Raw genomic sequence first — 17,196 nt, forward strand, 5'->3', positions numbered from 1 at the left:
TGAGCAACACCCTGCAGTTGTTCCTGAGAACACTCTAGCTGATTTGAGAGACTCAAATTTGGAATATAACAGACACACAAAAAAAGAAAGTAGGTCACTAGGATATAATTGTAAACACTCTGCATATTTTTTCATGTTATCTTTACTAGTATCTAATAAAGGTATGAATAGTGCCTGATGCCCAAGTAACAACTACAATTGTATTTTTTATATTTAGTAATGCAGTCTTTTCCAGGCAGTCGTTTACAGATAGGTCCAGTAAATAATGCGACTTACAATAAAAATGTGGAAGGGATTAACTACTCGGCACTATGCCTATAGAACTTCTCAATCTATTTTTAAGTATTTTAAAAATGGGAAGGAAAATAAAAGATTGGTGTTACATTTCTGAACAAAGATTTTTAGGATAAGGAGTACAGTATTTTCAGTTCTTAGGGCTTCAGAAGCATTCACTATATCCTCCTGTCAGGCTTCTTGTGTTTCTGAAATTACATCTATCTGTCAACATAAGAGATGACCACTGACCAGATAACAATTTAAGAGTCTTATTGTACCACCATCCAAACAACTAGCCAGGATGTACAGAATTGTTTGGAAGCATTGTCTGTAACCTTGTGGTTGGTGGTAGCTATAACAAGCCTCGCATGTGACACTCTATCTGGAGTAAGGACGAGTGGAATTATGTGTTACTTTAAGGCATAACAATAGCTCCAGTTTGGGATGTTATGGTTTATGGACCGTAGCCGTGAGATTGTCCCAGGAGCTTGACAGGTGCTAAATTGGATACTTGGGAGCAGAAAACAAATTTGATGTGTTTTTTCCCTGCCCATTACAAACTGTTTTGTCTCGAGCTCCACAAAATGGCATGATCAGGATTTTAAGAATTAGTGACGCGAATATACAGTTTATTTAGTTTGTTACTTTTGAGGGCTATAGAGAAAAGCTTTTCAGAGAACACCGGGAGGTAAACTGGGACTGAGGAGTTGTGGATATTGGCGCTTCCCAATTGCCCGTCTGCTTCGGAGGAAGATGGGCGGGTGTGTGATTTACCCCAGAGCAGTGCGGGCTGCACGAAACTGTCTGACTAGTTAGAAAGAGGAATAATGACAACAGGAACTCTTTTCCAAGGACCTTAATCCCGCCGTCCCTGGCCGGAGAGCGGCGGTCTCGACCTGGTGGTATTGCCGGCGCTGCGGGGTGGAGTCGAGGAGGCAGAGCGGGGCGGGGCTGCACCGCGCGTCCCGCCGCAGAAGGCGGCGGCGAACCGGTACCGCCAGGGCAAGATGGCGGCGGTGGCCGCTGAGGTGGCGGCGCGGCGCCTGCAGCAGCAGGAGCAGGAGCTGCGCTGGCTGACGGCGGAGGTCGGCCGGCTGAGGGAGCAGAAGGCGGCGTGCTGCCCCGGGACCTGCAGCCCCGAGCTGCAGCGTCTGAGGGCCGAGAATGAGAAGCTGCAATACCGCCTCCTGCACCTGCGCCGCAGTCTGGCGGCCGAACTGGGCAGGGCGGGCCCCGCGGCGGCGAAACCCCCAGCGCGCGGCGGCGGAGAGGTAGCGCCCGGGCGGGGAGCGCCGCGGGGCCGGGCGGGGTAGGGCGGCGGGCAGCGCCGGGCCTGGCGGGGGGGAGCGACCGCATCGCTCCGGGATGGGCCGGGTCTGTGGGGGGGAAGGAGCGGGAGGGACTCGAGAGGAGGTGAATTCCGGGACCCGGCCATCGGGGGCCGGTAAGCCTGGCTCGGTCCCTGTCCGCACTTCCCATGCGCCCGGGGCACTGGCCCGTGCCTTTCCCGGCAGTCCCTGCCTTTCCGCAATGGTGGAATGAGTCTATCAAGACCACCGAAAGTTTTTACAGTGTCCACTGGGCAGTAATCACGCTTTAGAATCCCACGGTGTCCCTGGGGAGACTTCGTTGGTGATGGCTGCCTAAGCTAAATTGGGTAAATTGTGTTTATAAGATTTTGCTTGGTGAGCTGTTTTGCTGTCTGCTAAACATCAGGAGGATGCAGTTTGGATGTGTCGTGAGAAGTCTTTCCTTTGTACTAAGGAGGCATCTTAATGTTAATTGCCTTTTTAGCCCAGTGTTGTACTAATCTGGTTTATTTTGTTTCAATGATTGGTGGGGAAAGTCTTAAAAGCTTAGGGGTGTACTCCATCACTGTTTTCAGAAAGTCTCCAGTGCAAGTCCAGCTGTTGCAGTGAATCCAAACAAAGAGGAAAAGAAAAAAGAAAATGAAGCTGGGAACCAACACCGGAACAATGTACGTTGTTATTTTATACTACGTAATAATAGAAGGAATAGTGTCTGGCCGTGATCTGAAAAAGTGCTGAAATCTGAGAGTCTTTACTCGATTTTGAAATTTGAGATTTTGAGAAGACCTGCTACAGTATGCATATAGGAAAAAAATCTTTTTCTTAGAGTTTTATTTTGCATGGAATTGCTAGGGTTACTTAAATGTGCCTAGATACCTACTCTTTACATAATAAAAGCGTTTTGGCTCTTGGGGAAATAAGGGGCAGTATGCTGTGGTTCCTGAAGTGTGGTGGTTCATGAATTGCTTAACAGAATGCATGATGATGGGGATGTTGGCAGAACGGGCTGTAGTTCAGTAGATCTCAATAATTCACTTTATGCTAACCTAAAGGAAACTTCCTGTGAACTATCTTATTTGAATCTGATACTTTGAATGGAATGGCAAAATGAGGACTTACTGGAGTGATCCAAATTTCTCTAGGGTGTCAGCCAAATAAAATTCTGGGGCAAGAATACAGGCTGCTTTCTGAGGTCCTACCCACAAAGCCTTTTAGGCCCAGGTTAATGTATGTGCATTGTAAAATTGGAAAGCCACTATAAAACAATCAGCAAGTTGGGTGGGACGATCCTGCATATAATTATTTACAAATGCTTTACTGCATATTGGTATAAATTCTCATACAGTTAAATCTGGTCTCAGTTGGAAACTCTAGGTGTTGATGAACACTGTGACCACTTTTATTCTATTTCTTTCACGAAATATATGTGTGTGATTTATTTTTACAGCTCCAGTCTGAGCCAAGCTTCATTAAAGACAGACTGAAGCTTTATGAAGCACTGAAAAAAGAGCATGATGCTTTGCTAGCTTACAGAGCAGCCAATGAGAGCAAGCCAATCAAGATTACTCTGACAGATGGGAAGGTGGCTGAAGGGGAATCTTGGAAAACCACACCATATCAATTAGCTGTGGGAATTAGGTAACCTGCAAATTCAAGAAGTTGTACTTTCTCAGTGATAAATCTGTTGCTATCGTTTCTCTCTTACCATCTTGCTGAAAATACCTATGTCATGGGCAGCACGTGGTGACTCTGAAGGTGGTTTATTTGGAAGGTATTGAAACTTCAGCTTAATGTGGAAAAAACAGCTGAGTGAAGGTCCTGGTCTGAGTGATGCTGGTGGTTCTGTGCTGGGATCATAATACTTGCTACCTATTAAAAAACAAAACAAACAGTGAGATGGGTAGGATTAACAGACATCCAAATTTTGTGAGTTACCAGATAGGAGCAGAAAGTGTTATTAGAAGCATTCTTCCCTCCAGATCACCAGCACTGATAAGTCATTGAATGAAGCTTGAAGATTTTAAGGGTCTATACCTTAAAAGTAGGAGAGTTTTAAGAAGACCAAAGAAACAAAAATTAAATGTCTTTAGGTGCTATGAAGTGTGGGTGGGCTCTTACACCTAAACACTTTTGCAACTCTGAACTAAATATTCTGGTCTCTTGTCATCTGTTTTTCAGTCAAGTGTTGGCTTCAAATGCAGTCATAGCCAAAGTGAATGGTGAACTGTGGGACCTGGACCGTCCACTGGAGGGAGATTGCTCTCTGGAACTGCTCATGTTTGATAATGAAGAAGCAAAAGCTGTGAGTGAACACCTAGTGGTTTCTGCTTGATTAAGGGAACTGATGGCATGAAATTGATTGCACCATTGTGCATTTAAAATCTTGAATAAACAAACAAACAAAAAAAAGCAAAACTTTTTGACATGATTTGACCAGGATTAGATACTAAGCATCCATAATTTATAGATGAATAAAATCTTGGTGTTCTTTCCATCTTTCTGCATAAACAGGTTATTTCTTGAACATGATCATACAGAATATCTCAGCTTCTATGCTAATTTGAAATAGTTTGTTATCCTCTAAGATATGTTTTCTGTGGTTTGACTGTGCATTTGAAGAACAGACACTGAAAGCAACAGTGAAGCAGTCTTACAGTTTTCTAAAAAAAGTCCAATATCAAATTTGCATCATTCATACTTAAAGCCATGTTTATCTTTATGTGCTAGGGTTAGACTTTGTTTTATCAAAGAATTATTCATGTGATTAAGCTGGTTTGAGGCATTTTGGAAGGCTGTAAAGGCTTTATCTTGGAGCAGTTGCTATGAAGTGGTCTGATTTAATAGGGACTTGTAGAACATAAGACTTGTATTGATACACTGGGTTGTTGACTCCCCTCTGACCATATAATGTGGTTTGGAGCCCTATTGATAAATGTACTGTATGTGGGCAACACTAACTTAATTGGCTGTGTTGCTTTAGATGCAGCTAGTATTGTATAGACTTTTAACTGCCCGAAAACTAACTATAAATGAACAAGGGAGAATAAATACTAAGGTGACGGAATTGTGCAGAGGTGTAGTCATCTTTCAGACTGAAACAAGATAGGGATTTATTGCAACATTTGCCACTGTATTATTCATTTAGTATATTTCAAAATGAGAACAGGAATTTGTTCTACTTCTCACACAATTTAAACAGCACAGATTCCATTGTTTCCCACCTTCAGGTATACCTTTGTTTTGTTTTTTCTTTTTCGCTGTGCATTGCCAGTAACCCCATGGCTTCTCCCCTGGCTTTTACTTGCAGGTTTATTGGCATTCAAGTGCTCATATTCTTGGAGAGGCCATGGAAGGTTATTTTGGGGGCTGCTTATGCTATGGACCACCGATTGAGAATGGATTTTATTATGACATGTACCTTGAAGACAGGTAAAAGTTCATTGCTTAAGAACTTGTCTTGAAGCTCAGTATTAGTATTATTTTTGCTCAGTCATGTTTCTGCATGTTAAGGGTAAAATCATGTCTGGTTCCAAACTAACAGGTTTTTTTTTCTCAGTATAGGTCTATGTATGCATATATGGTGAGTGCATGTGTATATTTAAATTCAAGAGCAGTTTTCAGACACCTGCTCATTCAGACTTGGAATAGTTGAATGTTCTGTGAAAAATCATAGAATGGATAAAACTTGCTGAAGTTCTGGGATATAGAGATGGTTTCCTTGACGAATCAAGGGACTTTAGGTTCAAAGTGCCACAGTCACTTGTAGAAATGGCACGTATGCATGTAACTTATGTAGTTGTTTACTATTTCTCTAATCCCTGTGCACAGCTTTACAATTTTTTTTTTTACTTATCTTTAGGAGTCAGTGAGAATACTGAATCTGCATCAGCTGATAAGCTAGCTCTTGCAGCCAAGGTTTTACCTTTTTTCTCATGTATACGTAGAGCTGCAGATCTTCGAGACATTTAAGCATGTCAGACTGTTCTAGGGGTGATTGCAGTGGGTTTATTCAGGGTGTCACCATTTCTGTTTCTGAGATTGGTGTCTCAAAGTACACCCAGTTTTAAGTAACGGTAAGAAAACACTGTGATAAATCACAATGCATTCCATGGTTTTCTGATTAGACCACTAGAAAGTGTTGACTTGAAAATGGGAATATCAAAAGAATTCTTATTTCTTTTGCTTGTATCTATTCGTTTAGAGGTGTATCTAGTACTGAATTCCCACTACTAGAAAACCACTGTAAAAACATCATAAAAGAGAAGCAGGCTTTTGAAAGACTGGAAGTCAGAAAGGAGATTCTGTTGGATATGTTTAAGGTAAATCTTTGGAGTAGCACAATGGTCTTTTAAAATGTAACTTTTTATAAAATACTGCACGTATCTGACTCATGAGAATAGTACCTGTCCAGTAAAACAAATCAAAATAATAGCAGCTTTTCTCCCCCTCTCCTTATCTCTCTCAATATTCAGAATGTTTTCAGACTATAATAAAAATAATTTCTTGTTGTGCAAAGCCACCTCGGGCTTAGCAAGGTAGAGAAATTGGTACTCATTCACTGGCAAAGACAAGACAAAAAAGGCTGCAGCCTCTAGTCCTCTCTTTCATGTATCAAATATTACCAGTCTCACTGTACTATGTTTCAGTTGCCTTTAAAAAGTGCTTTGAGGTGTTCAGGTGGTAATGACTATGTTTAACACAAACTCAGGGAAATAAGGATGGTTTTCTTGTGTTTTGGTTTTTTTTTCTTTTCTTTTTTTTCTTGTCTGAAAGAGTGTTGAACTTTTTCATAAACATAGAATGTGATCATGCAATTTACTTTGTTTGTCTTTTACTGATATATTTGCACTATTAGTACATAATTTAAAAATAGAATTTATTAGTAATTTCATTGATGTTTCTGACTTTCCATGTTTCCTCACACAGTATAACAAGTTTAAGTGTCGTATCCTTAATGAGAAGGTGAACACACCAACTACCACAATATACAGGTAAAGAAAATTAACGGTATTACAGAATATCTCTGTATTTAGGTATGTTTTGTTTAAATTGAGAGGAGAATAAATTAATTCCTTTTTTTTTTTTAATTGAACTTCTGAATATTTGTGTGTTTGGGACTTGGTCTGCAATTAATATTGCTACTTAGGTAGAAATCATTTCTTTCTCTGCTGGGACAAGTTAGACCTCAATTTGTAGACAAATGGCAAATCCACTTTTCACTCATTCCTTCTGGTCTCAATAAAGAGATAAAACCAAATTATCACCCATAACAGTGAATTGCTGGATAACAGCTAAAGCTAACTTAGCTCAGTGTGGTGTGAAGAACCTGTTTAAGTGCTGTGGGTAAAACTAGTTCCTTTAAAAATGGCAATAAGCTTTTTTTTTCCTTTTTGGTGTGCATAGTTTGAAGTTTCCTGTCCAACTTGAACAAAGTTTACATGGGATTCTATATGAATTGCAGAGTTATGATTCTCTTGACAATGGATCAGGTATACTGAGTATATTTACTGACTGACTATTCTGCTTCAGGTAGAAGGCACAATAATATGAAAGATGCACTGCATTAGCTGTGTTGCTTATGTAGACTTATCAGTGCATATGAACATGTAAAACATTACCTTGTGTCATTAGTGATTGTATTTAAAAATCTTGGAGTCTTTTGTTCTGTTGGTGTCTTTGTTCTGTTGGTGTCTAGGTGTGGTCCACTGATTGATCTCTGCAGGGGTCCACATGTGAGACACACTGGAAAAATTAAGGCTATTAAAATATTTAAGGTAAATATAAGTTAACTGTGCATTAAAACTGAACTATATTGTTCTGTTGGTTTGTGTTTATTTCTCCTGAAGTGGCTGTCTTAATTTATATAGTTTTCTTATTTACTCTGAAAATGGTCCTTCATTTCTTTCTCCACTTCCATGTTACCAGTAGAACTATAGGCTTCCATCATTCATCTTCTTCCAAGGTTTACTGATTCTTGACCATCACAATAATACATCAGTGAAACATAACACTGTTTTTTGTTACCAGAGTATTAGTGCAGCAACATGCATGCTTAGACTGTAATGAACAGTGCTGCAAAAACACTCAAGCTAGTAGTGAGTAGAGTACCTGTGGGACCAGTTACACTGTGCAGAGTCTAGAAATGTGGTGACTAAGCTGATGTGGTAGTACTGTGCTAGGATTTCCAGCCAGCACTGTGCTTTGCAGCACAGATGCCTTAGTTTGCATCTGTACTAGCTGTCAACATCTGTGCATTGTGTATGTGTGTGTGTGCACTCTGTTCTGCTCTGAGTGAACATCAGAGATAATCATTGGGTCAGAAACAGTATTTTGACCTTGTAAGATGGTATCTTTCAGGTACAGGAGGTGAAGTTTACCCTGGCATATCTGCAAGTGCTGCTCTTCAAAAAGGGTAGCACTCATAGGAAAGCCAGAGAATGGGTTTGCAGATGCTTTGGGTTATGCTGTAGTTTGTTACATGCAGGTGCTAATTTTGGTAATATTAATAGACTGACCTCATTATTCATCACAGTTGTTTTTGTTGGCTTCCTAACTGAAGTTTACACAACTCTTGAGTGCCAAGGATTGTTAGATTGTTAAAACAGCTAGGATTTAACTAAATGTGAGTTAGTTTGGGTTAATCTTTCATATTTTCCTTTTTAATTGCTTCTTTCTTAGGAGATAAAATGAGATAAAACATGAGTTAACATTGTGTGAGTTAAAACATGATGCCCAAGTTGAGTAAAAGGATGGCTTGCCCAGTCAGTTGCATTTGTCATCTATAAGTATGCCAGCTAAATGGCAGTGCAAGTATCTTGGCATTGTGAAGAAAATCTGGGTGACTGTATATTCTTTTTCCAAGGACAAAAATTGTAACATTTGATTGCATTAGTGTTTATTCCTCTTTCCCCTGAGATTATATAATACTGTTTTAAAGTATGGATTTTGTGCATCAGAATTCCTCTACGTATTGGGAAGGAAAATCTGACATGGAAACTCTGCAAAGAATATATGGAATATCCTTTCCTGATAACAAAATGATGAAGGAATGGGAAAAATTCCAGGAAGAAGCCAGAAATCGGGACCATAGGAAAATTGGGAAGGTACACTATTTCATGGTCTACCTCTCTTTTATGCTTCTGTAATAGAATTCATTATCTTCTTTACTTTTTTAATTCTTTGACAATTTGAATGGGAGCAGATGCTATGACTTTCTTGCAGTCAGTTGTGTTTTAAAACTTTCATTCTGCAATCTCAACTTGTCACCTGCGCTGTTGTGAAGAAATAATGGTATAGTCCCTTGGTTTAGGGAGTATATCTTAAGCCTTTTAATCTAAGGTGTTTTCCTACCCAAAACACTGTCATAGAAGACAGAAGTTATTGAAAATATATATAAATAATACGATTTGCTCATTCATAATTATTATAGGTATAAATACAGTAATGGTTAATTGTATGTGTACTTCAGATGGTATTGTGAGTATTGTTCATTCCTCTACTAGATTTAAATAAACATATTGAATCTTAATTTGAGTGTAAGATGAAAGAAGATATTTTGACACATATATGAAGACTGTGACCTAATACTGATCATGCTGCCATACAGTCTCCTAATTGCTGTCACCTTTGCTATAAGTATATTGTTTAATGGCATAATGGGCAGTACAGGTGAAAGATGGGAGGCATTTGTTAGAGAAACTCAAGTGTAAGTGAAAGTCAACATTTCTAACCAAGAGGGTGCAGGGATTAACCCTTCACCACCTATTGGCAGGTGTAAAAAAGAGACTCTGAAGGGCCTTCATTAACAAAAATGAACAACTGAGAGTAACTTGGAAAAGGAGGAGCCACTGGGGAATTTACAGAGAAGAAGTAGAAAAATTACCTTTACAGAAGTGTTCATGGTTATTTCTTTTAACTCATTAAGACTTAAGTATTTGTTTAGTATTTGTTTGATTATATCTTCAAAACAAAATCTAGTACCAATTAAGCAATTGATCTGGTTTCTGTGTGTTTGATATCAATGACACTGAGGAGGCTGAAGTTCTCCAAAGATGTGTCAAAGCCACACTTCTGAGCTGTTTTTGAGACAGAATACTGTTAAAGAGCAACTGGCTCACAACCTTCAGCCATCAGCCCTCAGATATGATGAGTAGCTTAATTGCTTTGGTTACTAAAGGTAATTCCAGTCAAATGGAATTCAAGTATTACTACAAACTTTAATGAGTAAGAACTGCAGAGAACTACTGTTGCTGAGAGTTTACAGACTGTTGGAAATCATCTTGTTACAGCAGTATTTTATTTTTGTGGATAGAGTCTCAACATACGTGAAGTAATCATGGTCTGTGGTTCTGAAGTGGTGCTAATTTACTGGTTTTAATTTACTTAGGAGCAAGAGCTCTTCTTCTTTCATGATCTGAGTCCTGGAAGCTGCTTTTTCCTCCCCAGAGGTGCCTTTATTTATAACACACTTGTGGATTTCATACGAGTGAGTATATACTAATGTAACTTCTAACAAGCCCAGTGTCAGTTGTTGATCCTGAGGGATAGGCCGTTCATAGCACTGAGCTATCCCCAGAAAGAGAAGACATCTGTGTATGTAAATATATACCAGATTTTCACTGTGATTATACAGCACTAACCATTTTCAAAACAGAACAGAGTAAAGCATGTGCTCTTTCTAGCTGTGAACAACCTACATGTGCAATACTCCTTTTGTTTCCCAGAAAATCACTATCCTAAGAGCATTGTTAAAAAGAATGAGGCTTTTGCTTGTCAAAATCTGTATCAACTTTTTAAAAATACTGATGTTTTTTATTAGGAGGAATACCGTAGGCGGGATTTTACGGAAGTTGTATCTCCAAACGTCTTCAACAGTAAGCTCTGGGAAGCTTCAGGCCACTGGCAGCACTACAGTGAAAATATGTTCTCTTTTGAGGTTGAGAAGGAAATTTTTGCTCTCAAACCAATGAATTGTCCAGGACACTGGTATGTAGTCTCAAATAAGAAACTGATCCTCTGGGGGCTGAGGAGAAATACCTGGCATATTAATACACAATATGCATGTTTACAGTAGACTCCTAAGCAGCTTGTGTGTGCAGAGAGCTCCTTTTAACAGTGTCCCAAAGCAGACCAAATACAGTTTGGCGGGAGGGTCTTTGAGTAAGTCTGCACTAAGTGAGCTAGGTTTGTGCTTGCTACTACTAGTCTGTACCATATTAGATAAAAATTACATTGCATACAGATGGGCATCAGATGTAGTGTAGCAAAAGAAGGTACAGATTCTTGAAGTCTTGATTGTCACATTATTTTTTCTCTGGGTAGTCTTTAGCAGTACATTCTCAGTGCTGTACTTTTTCTGTTTGCCTGTCTTTTAGGATGCAGGCAGCCTGAATAAGTGAATTCTTAAAACCATGAGTAATGATTGTATTAGCTTTGTTTTAGTTTCTATGTTGTCTTAATGCTTCTATAAGAAGGATAAAGGCAAGGTTCCTTTATGTCCCCTCTAGCTTGATGTTTGCCCATCGTCCACGATCCTGGAGGGAAATGCCTCTTAGACTTGCAGATTTTGGAGTTCTTCACAGAAACGAACTCTCTGGGACTTTAAGTGGTTTGACCCGTGTAAGGCGCTTCCAACAAGATGATGCTCACATCTTTTGCACAATAGAACAGGTAATAGAAAAAAAAAAAGCCACTGGCAAACTCCCCTGTCCAGTATACTCCCCCCAAATAGCCCCTCTTTCCTCTTCTCAGTGCAGAACAACATTGAACAAGAAAAATCCCCAAGGTATTTCAAACCCTAGTTCTGTTGTTTGCTTTGCAGCATAATGCTGCTTTTGGTGGGCTCTTTTGTAAACTGTAGGTGCTTCCTTCTCAGTCATATGGTATTAGGTATTTCTGAACCTTTTGTAAGGCTTAAGTCAACAGCCTGTTGAACTCAGCTTCTCTGTTACAAGTTTTTCAAGTAGTAGTACTGTAATTTATGGTTTACTTTTCTCTTTGAAATAAGAAAAACTTTATATCACAATAATAATTTTTTTGTATTTTAGGGACATTATTAATTGTTAATTAAATAATAAGGTTTTCTCTGTAGGATTTTTCCCTGTAGAATTGATAGAGTTTGCAACTAAATCCCTAAAAGTTGAATCTTTTGCAATGCCCCTCTACCTCTGCAAAGAAAAAAAGCTGTTTGTCACATTTTTGTTTTCCATATTATTTCTGAATAAATACCTCATTTTGTCAGTAATGCCATGGATTTTAGTGGAGCTATGTGAATACATGTATGTATTTTTGTCAAGTCTTACTCATGTAATAGGGCACCAGGAGTCTAGGCTAAACAAGAACATTACTTTTCTTGTCATGCTTTGAAGCCCTAACACCTCTTCACCCAGGTTTGTAGGGTATAATCTGTCATTTGACTTTTAGCTTTTAAATTTATTAATGGGCTCTCACATCCTGGTTATGATGAATGCAGTAAACCTAATTACATTTTTATGTAAGTAAATTGTAATAATATATTTTGTTTACATTTAAGATTGAAGAAGAAATTAAGGGCTGTCTTGATTTCTTGAAGTCAGTGTATGCTGTCTTTGGTTTTACCTTTCAACTAAATCTTTCTACAAGACCAGAAAACTATCTAGGAGAGTTAGAGATCTGGGATCATGCAGAAAAGGTAATTAATTTGATAGCAAACAAAGCAAGTATTTTTATTTGCAAAGGTGGATTTTTAACTAAGTTATGTTGTGCTGAATAGTGAGATTAGTGAAATTGCTTAAATGAGATGCTAAACACTGTCCTTTGTAAAAATGCTTGTTAAAATACATGATATTGAATGTGAGGGTTTTGTATAAAATAAGAATTTTCTGACAATGACTTAGCACCTTATCTTGAACTGATTTGATTTTTATTAATCTTTTTTCAGATTAATCACAACATTTATACAAGGAACTACTCTTATTTCAAGAATATTTATCATAAATTACTAAATACTTGAAAAACAGGAGTCACGCTGCTTGTCGACTCCCTTTATATTTCAAAGGCAGATGCTTTGACTTACACTAATGAAAGGCCCTGCTATAGCTTTTAAATTATTTTCTCATTTTTATGATTAGCAACTTCAAAACAGTTTGAATAACTTTGGAGAGCAATGGAATTTGAATCCAGGAGATGGAGCATTTTATGGTCCTAAGGTTAGTGAATCAGCATTTTAATAACAGTTTGGGGATGGAAAAGAATAGACACAATGCAGACAAACTATATTTCTTAACTTATTCTGCTTCACAGATTGATATTAAGATCAAAGATGCCATTGGCAGGTACCATCAGTGTGCTACTATCCAACTTGACTTCCAACTTCCCATTCGATTTAATCTTACTTACGTTGGGTGAGTGGTTAAGCTATTTATCTTCCTCTTGTAAATGAAATAATTTTAAAAAAAGTTTATTCTTTGTAATTCCCGTTAAACTGAGCTGTATTAGTGCTTCCTTGCTCACTTAATAAATTATTACCTTTATATTGGTGGCCTGGTTAGGAGTGCAAATATCCCTGATGAATAAAGTTCTGAGTTACAAACTTGAAGATATTTCCTCAATGTAATGATAGCTCACTTTAGCTCTAAGTGCTATTGATAGCAGGAAAATTTCATGATCTGTCTTGTCTGCCAGTTCTGAAGACAACTGATCATAAATAATGCTAAGTTAACCTCAGTTCTTTGTCGGTTTTCAGTTTCAGCCCTTTCAGTGTAACACATTTTTTGGGTTGTTTTGCTTGCTGTGTATTTTTTTATATATTAGAAAGAGTTGAGGAATGTAGAAAAGTATCTTTATGTTTTGGTTCTGCTGCATGTACAGCAGTAGATGTCATAGTTCTTTGGTAGGTGATGATTATGTTACAAATAACAGCTGGCTTTTTTAATCACAGGATTTTAAATTAAGGAAAGAAATCAACTGTAAGAGCAGGTCTGATTGTGTGCAACAAAATAAAAGCAAGACATATAGAAAGGGTGAAGAACAACAGAAAATATTGAAATGCACATAAATGAAGCTGAGTCAGTTGAATGAGCTTTAAATTAGAAGTTTGTGCCTATTCCACTAGTTCCAGGCGTGATTATTTTAAGTCACTACAATTATTCAGTGATCCTCTAAAAGCCCAGGGGACTTAAGGAAAGTACATTTTTAATAGAAACAATAATTTTGCATAAGTATAAATGAATTGTCTTTCCATGAAAAAAGAAACAAAATATTCTCTGTAAGTGAAGAGAATTTTTTTTAAATTTTACTTATTCTTTTTCAGTAAGGATGGTGATGATAAGAAAAGGCCAGTGATTATTCACAGAGCTATTCTGGGATCAGTGGAGAGAATGATAGCTATTCTAGCAGAAAATTATGGAGGAAAATGGTATGTGACACAAGAAATGTTTAACAAGGTAGAAATCCTCCCTAATGTCTATTGTATAATGCAAAATAATGTTCTCAGAAATTTCTCAAAATCAGTAGGTAAGATTACAAGAAATGTCTAATTTTACAGTCTGAGATGTATGATAACCTTCTGGTAATAGTTCATTATTAGAAATTCCATTTCATGAGGTTGCAGGCAAAATTGCACAATAAAGCAGAAATAAGAATTGTAATTGAATGTATCTGTGCTGCATTGTTTTTGTTCCTTTTTTCTTAATCATGCTTTTGTACTGGGAAGATGACAGACACTTGTAAAGCAATTATTTATACAGACATGAATTAGTCCAAATATATAAAATAATTAAGATGTATTGTCTTGAATAAGCTCTATTTTTCTACTAGTAGATTGAAAGAATTAAGAGAGTTAATTCATAAACTCAACCACCTTTGTCTGACTGTCCACTTTTCACTATAAGTTTTTAAATAAAAGTGGAAATTATGCAAAAGAAACAATTCTGTTTAAAACTGTGAAGTCAACTTGGAAGTTTACAGAAGCTCCAAGTTCTGCATGTGTTATTTGACTTTTTTTTTAATATTTTGCTATTTTATGTGAACTTGAAGAGGAAGATAACCTATTGTACAACATCTATAGCTAACATAAATATTTTTATAAAGTAAAGAAGTTATTACTGGGGAATGTGCCTATCTCTGAATATAAATGTGGAATGCACATTTAATATTTTTTTCCTTGTCCTGCTTGCCAGGCCATTCTGGCTGTCTCCACGGCAGGTCATGGTTGTGCCTGTGGGACCTACTTCTGAAGAATATGGCCAACAGGTGAGAGCAGGCAATTATAGTAGCAAGCAGTTTTAATAGCTCATTAAATACTTGTCCTCAAACAAAGAACAAATGTTTCAATAACTGGAGGGACATATTGGAGGGTGTAAATTTTTCCATAGAAAAGTTTTAGACTATAAGCCTGAGAAAGGGATATGTAACTAAGTGTGTTGGGTTCTGTTATTATGTACAGTAATTATTAAAGGAAAAAATATTCTGGATGACAAACTTTATATACTAACTCATGTTCTAATATCGAATTATCTGCTTCAAACAGGGGAAGAGCTCGTTTCTTCCATTTCCCAGTATGTGTGCTCCCTACCATGTCACATTTAACAGTGCTTAGGGATTTTTTGGGGGGTGTTTTGGTTTGGTGTTTTTCAGGGGTTTTTTGTGTTTTACCCTTTCCCCTCCTTTTCTTTTAATGCAAGTGTAAGTGGTTTTGTTCCTTCTCCTTTTCTTCTTTCTCAGGCTGAGTAAACAATTTTGACATTCAGCAGTGTAGCTGTCTGAGATCAGCAGCTATTTGATACAATCCTACAATCCTGCTGAGCCCTTACAAAACCTAAATTGACTTCCTTATAGTAATTCCCAAAAGCTAAATTCCCACATGCATGGATTATTTATAGGAAGAGATCAGAGATCACAGCATGTACAAATTCATGTGGAATATATACTCAGAGGTTTGTTGTTTTGGGGTTGTTTTTTTTTTGCCTTTTAGGTTTGCAACGAATTTTTTGAAGCAGGATTTATGTCAGATGTGGATCTAGATCAAAGTTGCACATTAAACAAGAAAATTAGGAATGCGCAGCTGGCCCAGTACAACTTTATCTTAGGTAACTGCAGTATCTTACATTTTGAGTAACACTGAAGTTTTAATGTTGGGCATAGAGTTTGTCTAGACTCACTGTGTAATGTATGTAGTCAGTTTAATATTGTTTTGTGATACATCTTGCAGTGGTTGGAGAGAAGGAGAAAGCAAGTCATGCTGTCAATGTGCGGACAAGAGACAACAAAGTTCATGGAGAGATTTCAGTATCTTCTGCTATTGAAAAACTCAAGAAATTTAAGACCTCACATACTTCAAATGCAGAAGAATTGTTTTGATGAAGTCAAAGTTTTTGCTATCAAGTAAAGGATCTATTACCTGCCCACGTGAAACAGTGTCTTTTCTGCTGTGGAGCAGTAGTGCTCATCTGGGAAAATTTTCAGATAATGGATACACAAAATAAGCAAATGTAACAATGTTGGTGCTCCAGGAATAGCACCAGAGGAAAGATGCAATTGTCACCTCCTTTGACATTTCCATGGGATTCCACTTTTTTGCAAGTGGCAGTGCACTTATTTAAAAAGACCCACACCTCTGTTGAAATATGTTGGGTTTACTGTAGGAATAGATTAATAATTGGGGTTGCACAAAGTCAAGGAAAAGGAGTCTCAGCAACTGCTGAGCTGCCTCCATCATGGAGCAGTGGTGTAACTGGTATGAACTGGAATACAGAGCTTGGCAGTTGGTAAGTGCATCAGGCATGTTCTGGTTTGGTTGTTTCTAGGTTATCTTTTTTGGGGGTGTGGAGAGTTGGGAGGGGGGAGGATAGCTTGATTCTTCTTTTATTTATGTTCACAGGCTACAAATACATTGGTATCTGTGTTGGTAGTCTCAGTGAAACCAAGACTGAGTTGGTGTGATAACTGGTTGCTGTAAAGGTGATTGTCAAGAATGAAGTTGAATTACCCTATTTGTGTGTGGAAAGTGTTTTATTTTATCCCGTGTTTGCTGTTGATTTGACTTCTAAAACAAATTCCAGCTAAATTCCCCTTGGAAAAAACTTTTTTGTGTAATTCATTGCTGCATTTGCTTGGGACACTGAGAATGCTAAAAAGCTGTGGATTGCAGTTTTCATTTGAAAAACACGTTTTGAAATTTAAGTTGGCCATATTTATCTGACTTATGCTTATAAATTATTTCCAAGTTTCTGTGGATTTCCTTGAGATTTTACCACATTTTTTTTCCCTTCTACATGCTGTTTTTTAGTTGCAAGACTTAGATACAACATTCAATATATTGCTCAGTAACCCTTAGAACTGTAGTTGTGATTTAAATATTGCTGAAACAAAGCAAAAATACTTTATTTTATATAATTTTAAACTTATTTAAATTTAATGAAATTAATATGGTTTGTGGGAGGGTGTTTTTTGTTTATTACCTCTAAGAATAGTGTGGTTTTATGGCCTGCATCCATCTTGCCTGATGCCCGTGCTGGATTCAGACTGCAGAATTAAAACCTGACAGTGTCGGTTTTCGGTTCTTCAACACCGAAATTCTGTGTGACGTAATTTTGAGGCTCCTGCGCGTGCCCCTCCTCTGCTGTCGTCATTC

The 17,196-nt window shown here is 37.8% G+C and overlaps 1 protein-coding gene and 1 long non-coding RNA gene across 2 annotated transcripts; one reads left to right on the forward strand and one right to left on the reverse strand.

The window, feature by feature from the left end:
- The first annotated feature begins 1,240 nt into the window (after positions 1-1,240).
- On the forward strand, positions 1,241-16,555 carry LOC139801128 (threonine--tRNA ligase 1, cytoplasmic-like). Its single transcript, XM_071755018.1, has 19 exons — positions 1,241-1,547; positions 2,162-2,254; positions 3,034-3,224; positions 3,765-3,888; positions 4,894-5,015; positions 5,788-5,905; positions 6,513-6,577; positions 7,282-7,360; positions 8,543-8,689; positions 9,973-10,071; positions 10,405-10,571; positions 11,093-11,255; positions 12,118-12,255; positions 12,695-12,772; positions 12,867-12,967; positions 13,876-13,980; positions 14,744-14,816; positions 15,538-15,652; positions 15,775-16,555. Exons 1-19 carry the CDS (start codon positions 1,284-1,286, stop codon positions 15,921-15,923), a joined length of 2,391 nt encoding a protein of 796 aa, XP_071611119.1. The 5' UTR covers positions 1,241-1,283; the 3' UTR covers positions 15,924-16,555.
- Positions 3,331-17,192, reverse strand: LOC139801130 (uncharacterized). Its single transcript, XR_011728076.1, has 2 exons — positions 17,065-17,192; positions 3,331-3,455 (listed from the first exon to the last, which is right to left on the reverse strand). It is a non-coding gene; the product is annotated as an uncharacterized lncRNA (long non-coding RNA).
- Positions 17,193-17,196: the final 4 nt, after the last annotated feature.

The sequence above is a fragment of the Heliangelus exortis genome, chromosome 11 (genome assembly GCF_036169615.1).
Source record: "Heliangelus exortis chromosome 11, bHelExo1.hap1, whole genome shotgun sequence".
In the NCBI taxonomy this organism is placed as follows: Eukaryota; Metazoa; Chordata; class Aves; order Apodiformes; family Trochilidae; genus Heliangelus; species Heliangelus exortis.

Coding starts and splice junctions, on each gene's coding strand:
- LOC139801128 (XM_071755018.1), top strand. CDS start 1,284: ATGGCGGCGGTGGCCGCTGAGGTGGCGGCGCGGCGCCTGCAGCAGCAG. Junction 5,016..5,787: donor GACATGTACCTTGAAGACAG/GTAAAAGTTCAT, acceptor CTATTCGTTTAG/AGGTGTATCTAGTACTGAAT. Junction 12,968..13,875: donor TTTAATCTTACTTACGTTGG/GTGAGTGGTTAA, acceptor ATTCTTTTTCAG/TAAGGATGGTGATGATAAGA.